Source organism: Temnothorax curvispinosus, unplaced genomic scaffold (assembly GCF_003070985.1).
Source record: "Temnothorax curvispinosus isolate PA1 unplaced genomic scaffold, ASM307098v1 QBEX01006433.1, whole genome shotgun sequence".
NCBI lineage: Eukaryota > Metazoa > Arthropoda > Insecta > Hymenoptera > Formicidae > Temnothorax > Temnothorax curvispinosus.
This window is the reverse complement of record NW_020216213.1, coordinates 88,127-93,371: the sequence shown is the minus strand read 5'-3', so window position 1 is coordinate 93,371 and position 5,245 is coordinate 88,127. Positions and strand designations below refer to the sequence as shown.

The window sequence follows — 5,245 nt, the reverse complement described above, 5'->3', positions numbered from 1 at the left end:
CTTTTGCAAATCATATGCAAATACATCCGTTTACTTTTATATATGGAAGTAAAATAGAAGGAGAACCTTTAATATCGTGAGGTGGCACATCCTAATACTTCTAAATTACCGTTTTGGCTGACGTAATTAAGGATACTTAACACTAATACTGACACCCGAGTCTTATTATCATTCCCAGAGGTCGGATAACCACAGCCTCGACCATAGCATTATGCAAGTTACTTGCGGTCTCGCAATTATGTATTTGACGATGCAAAATGCATGCATAAGGAAATAAGCGTCGAAAAACAAGATGATTGTTTCCACAGAAACAATTTTATTGATAATTATAACAACTATAGTTTTTGTATAAGATTAATTTATTATCTGGAGCTTTATTTTTTCTACATATCTTTTTTTAATTATTATTGTTATTATAACATAAAATTTTTGTTTTTAAGCATTACTTTCTTGACTTTAGTTTTATTCAATTTAGTTTTAAAGTTTTAATAATAAAAATAAGTAAGAAATTCTCAATAACTGTTGATTGTGATTTAAAAATAAAATAATCACAAAAAGAAATTTGAAAGAAAGCGAATCGCTAATTTAAAAAAATAAAAGAATATTGCACTTACTTTTAGGAAATAATTTCTCTCTTCATCATTTTATCCTATTTAAATTACACTCTAAATGCTAATTAGAAGTTTCATTATTAAGACTATTCCAAAGCTCTGCGCTTTTTTTGTGATTTATATAATTTTTTATTATAAATATAATTTATATCATAAATATAATATAAGAAAATGTAATATTTTTACAGAGTTTAATTTATTGTTTTATGTTTATTAAAGTATTTGAGAACAATGAGAAGATTTCTGAAAACTATGTATATGTATTTATGTTTATATTATTTGTTAACGAGAAGTATAATTTTAAACAAAAATACATCAATCGACGCGGTATACTGAGAGAAAAATATATGGTATTTAGAACTATAATGACATAGTAAAATAATTATAGTTAGAATTATCATATTTATAGTAAATGTTACCATAATGTTGGTTATAATAACAATATAGACATAGTATAACTAACCCATGTAAAATTTTTACCATAAATTATAATCATTTTAAGTAAAAATATAGTAGGATTGCAAATATAAAATGATAAGAGAAAGTAACCATTTTTAATAGTCAATACAATTGAATATTTTACAAATATTGGTTCAGATAACTATATTTTTATTATTATTTTATTATTATCGCGTAGTGCGCGATTTTATGATATATGTAGACTATTTATAACGCTTACATCAAACTAAGAAGTAGTCTACCACATAAGGCAGTTGGCTCACGATCCAGAGGTCCCGAGTTCGATCCCACCAAGGTAAGTGTTTTTTTCAGATACGAGAAAATATTTATAATATAGACTGCATCTTAAGAAACAAATTATAGTTAAAAAATAGTAATAAAATTTCGAAATAAATATATTTTTTTGTTTTAAAGATGGTTAGACTAATTCATGTCATAGTAAGGCTGCCTATAAATCTGTGTCCATTTTACTATATTTTGTATGTTTAACTAAACTATAAATATATAGTTGATGCCAAAATTCACTATAAAATATAGTGAGATTATAGTTATTGCAACTATTTTTTTCTCTCAGTAGGGCAACTGGGGGGAATATGCCAGTGTGAGGGAATATGCCACTCGTTATGTTTAACAAAGCTACGGCTAGGAGCGTTGTTGTAAATGTGAAATTGTTAAAAATATTATATCTGACGTTTTGCCCAAGTTTTACTTACTTCCTGTCAATATTGACGTAAAACACGGTCGGTCTCGCTCCACGTATACTTGGCACGAGACACTACCGTAGTGTCCTCTTGATAGTTTTTATGGGGTAAGTACAGTATATGACAAGTATGACAACGTGCTTTTTAGAATTTTTTTAGTGTTTCATCTATATATATATAGAAAGATGTCCTGACTCATTTACTGACTCATCAACGCCCAGCCCAAACCTCTGAACCGAATTTTTACCAAAACTATATGAAATAGGGGTAGAATTTTCCGGGGAGTGCTATGTGTATAGTTTTTTGTTACCGATTTTCTGGAAACCGGTTTTCTAATTTTTCTAATTTTTCGGAAAATAATTGACCAAATTTCAAAGAATTGTAGATCAAACAGGGGTAGAATTTTTCAGGGAGTGCTATAAAGTGTATAATTTTTCGTTACCAATCTTTTTGAAAGCCGGTACCAAAATTTTTTCAATTTTTCGAGAATTAATTGACTGAATCTTAAAGAATTGTATATGAAGTAGGGGTAGAATTTTACGGCAAGCGCCAAAATGTGTACAATTTTTGTTACCGATCTTTTTGGAAACCGGTTTTTTTAATTTTTCCAATTTTTCAGGAAATAATTGATTAAATCTCAAAGAATTATACATGAAGTAGGGGTAGAATTTCCCGGGGAGTGCTATAAAGTGTACTATTTTTTATTACCGATTTTTTTGAAAACCGGTTCCGAATGACTGAATCTCAAAGAATTGTACATAAAGTAAGAGTTGAATTTCCCGGGGAGTGCTATCAAGTATATAATTTTTCGTTACCGATTTTTTTGGAAACTGGTATCAGAAGTTTGACGAATTTTTCGGGAAATAATTGATCAAATTTTAAAGAATTGTATTTAAAACAGTGGTAAAATTTCCCGGGGAGTGCTATAAACTGTATAGTTTTTCGTTACCGATCTTTTTGGGAACCGGTATTTTTTTGGAAATTGGTTACGAAATTTTTCCAGTGGGAGAAAAAGAGGGAGAAAGAGTAAGAGGAAAAAAGAAATTTTTTTAGAAAAGGAGACAGAGAGGGAGAGAGAGTGAGAGAAGAGAGAGAGGGGGGAGAGGGAGAGAGAGAGAAGGAGAGAAAGGAAGAGGGAGAGAGAGAGGGGAGAGAGGGAGAGAGAGAGAGAAGGAAAGAAAGGAAGAGGGAGAGAGAGAGAGGGGAAGAGGGAGAGAGAGAGAAAAAGAGAGAGAGACTATATGTGTGTCTTATTACACATGTCCTCCGGGGCAAAGCTCGAGTAACCAGCTAGTATAAGATATTCATCAAGCATTACACTATTTTTAACTTGATCAGCTTGTTGTTCTATTAATATTGGTTAGGATGAAAGTATTCAATACGTCGCCGATTCGTTTTACTGGCAATCGTATAATACAGGCTCATTTTAATATAAAACTGCATCTTGGGGGCTTGGGGGAATATGCCACTACTTAGATAAGGGTAAAATGCCAGTACTGTTTACAGCTTCCTAACCCTAGTAGCAGGATACTGCTACCCATACAGCACAGATTGTTGCAGGAAGCTTCCAGAAAGGTTTAAAACTTTTTAAACCTTTCTGGAAGCTTCCTGCAACAATCTGTGCTGTATGGGTAGTAGGTTATAGGAAACTGTAAACAGCATAATATAAATATTTTGCCATATAAATATTGAAAAAATTATGAAAAAATGATAAAAAAATATTGAAAAATGTTGAATAAAGACGTTTATTTTATGCGCTAAGAATATTATAGGCTACGTACTTAATATTTAGCAAAATTGTATTTCGAATAATTTAGACTACTTGTAACACACAGAGTACTATTGAAATGCAAAGAAAGTAATAAAAATATTCTTTTACATGTTTTTAGACAAGAATACCCTTCTAAAGTTAAATTACTATACATGTTTGTATATGTGGCATATTATCCCATACTATGTGGCATATTACCGTAATATGCCACTTTGCAACACTTTAATTGTATTTCTTTCTTTTTAATAGTAAACGATCAAAATATTTCATTAAAACCATATATAAATAACAGATAAAAGAAGGAAAAAGAAAACCAGTATGAAAAGATACTTCAAAAAGAAAGAGAAATAGGAAAAAAATCTTATTTTTCTTAAGTGTGGCATATTTTCCCGAGTTACCCTACATAAAAAAGACAACTGACCATATGACTACGTTATTACATAAACTACTATGCTTATTTGAAATTTTTTTGTCAAACTTTGAGTAAAATTTCAAGTAAAATATCTAAAGATCTAAATCTCCATTAAAAAATATAATTATACTTTTACTTAGAATTTAAGATTGTTTCATACGACTTAAAATTTGCGTGAAATTACAACAGATTTACAGAAAACTAAAATATAATTATTTTAATTAAACTTATGTAGTATCTTTAAAACTGTTTCTTTTTTAGGTTTACTTTGTAATATTTGGCTATTTAAATTGATTTTATATCAATTTTTGAGCAGTTGATTTTTTATTTAATGATGCATACATTTTATGCATCAAATATATTTCTCTTATACTTGGTTTCTTTTTTTACTTTTGAAAGGTTTTTTTTTCTGAGATTTTTATTATTTTCAAATAAAACTGACTGTTACTCTTTCACATGTCGTTTAAAACTATTAACCAGTTGTAATTATAATAAATTAAATAATGCCTATATCATTGCATATTAATAATTATTAATATTACTAATGTATAGTTATGTATAGTAATGTATATTCCACTTTGCCACAATCTATTAATTCATAAAGTTATTACGATTACACAATTCTCGTAACATAGACGATTGAAATTAATATATTTGTACATTCTTATGTTTGCCTAATGCTAAATATAATTACATTTTTTCGTTGTATGCGATCGTATTATTATTATCATCTACATTTGATGTCGATTAAGGGAAGAAGAAGTGATCCGGATCTGTTTGATAGCTGCATTTCACAAACTGATAAGTTGTTTCGCAATCGTCGCCAGCAGGTGCTGTAAAAAGAAAAGAGTGCTATTTACACATTTTCTTTTACATTGCAATCTGTGCTAATGGAAGATATGTATTTCTTTTTGCTTCCTCATAGAGAAAGCTGTTTTCATGATAAAAAATTTTTTGGAGTTGTCGCTGCCAATGTGTTTAGAATGTTCTAAAACGACAAAAAATACATTTTTTTTTATGTCTGTGTGTGTTTTTGTGTGTGTGTGTGTGTGTGTGTGTGTGTATGTACATATGTAAATGGGTGTTAATGCTCTAACTTCTGTAAATTTGGAGATATCGGTCTTACTTTTTTTTATGTAGAGTATTATTAAAGGAAGGTTGGTATTGAATTCGGCGAAGATCGGTAAAAGGGTTCATTTTTTATAAAATTTTCAATTTTTTGAGAAATATTTGTGGTAGCTATAATCTTGAAAAATCTCGAAAAAACCTAAACAGTAGTATCTTCACCTAA

General features: G+C 29.3%; 1 protein-coding gene across 1 annotated transcript in view; it reads right to left on the bottom strand.

Moving 5' to 3' along the window:
* Positions 1 to 4,466: 4,466 nt before the first annotated feature.
* Positions 4,467 to 5,245, bottom strand: part of LOC112455869 (general odorant-binding protein 72-like) — a 13,586-nt gene continuing 12,807 nt past the window's right edge. The window contains exon 5 of the mRNA XM_025018070.1: positions 4,467 to 4,787. Within this exon, the coding sequence (XP_024873838.1) occupies positions 4,702 to 4,787 (86 nt within the window). The 3' untranslated portion in view covers positions 4,467 to 4,701. The remainder of the gene's footprint in view (positions 4,788 to 5,245) is intronic.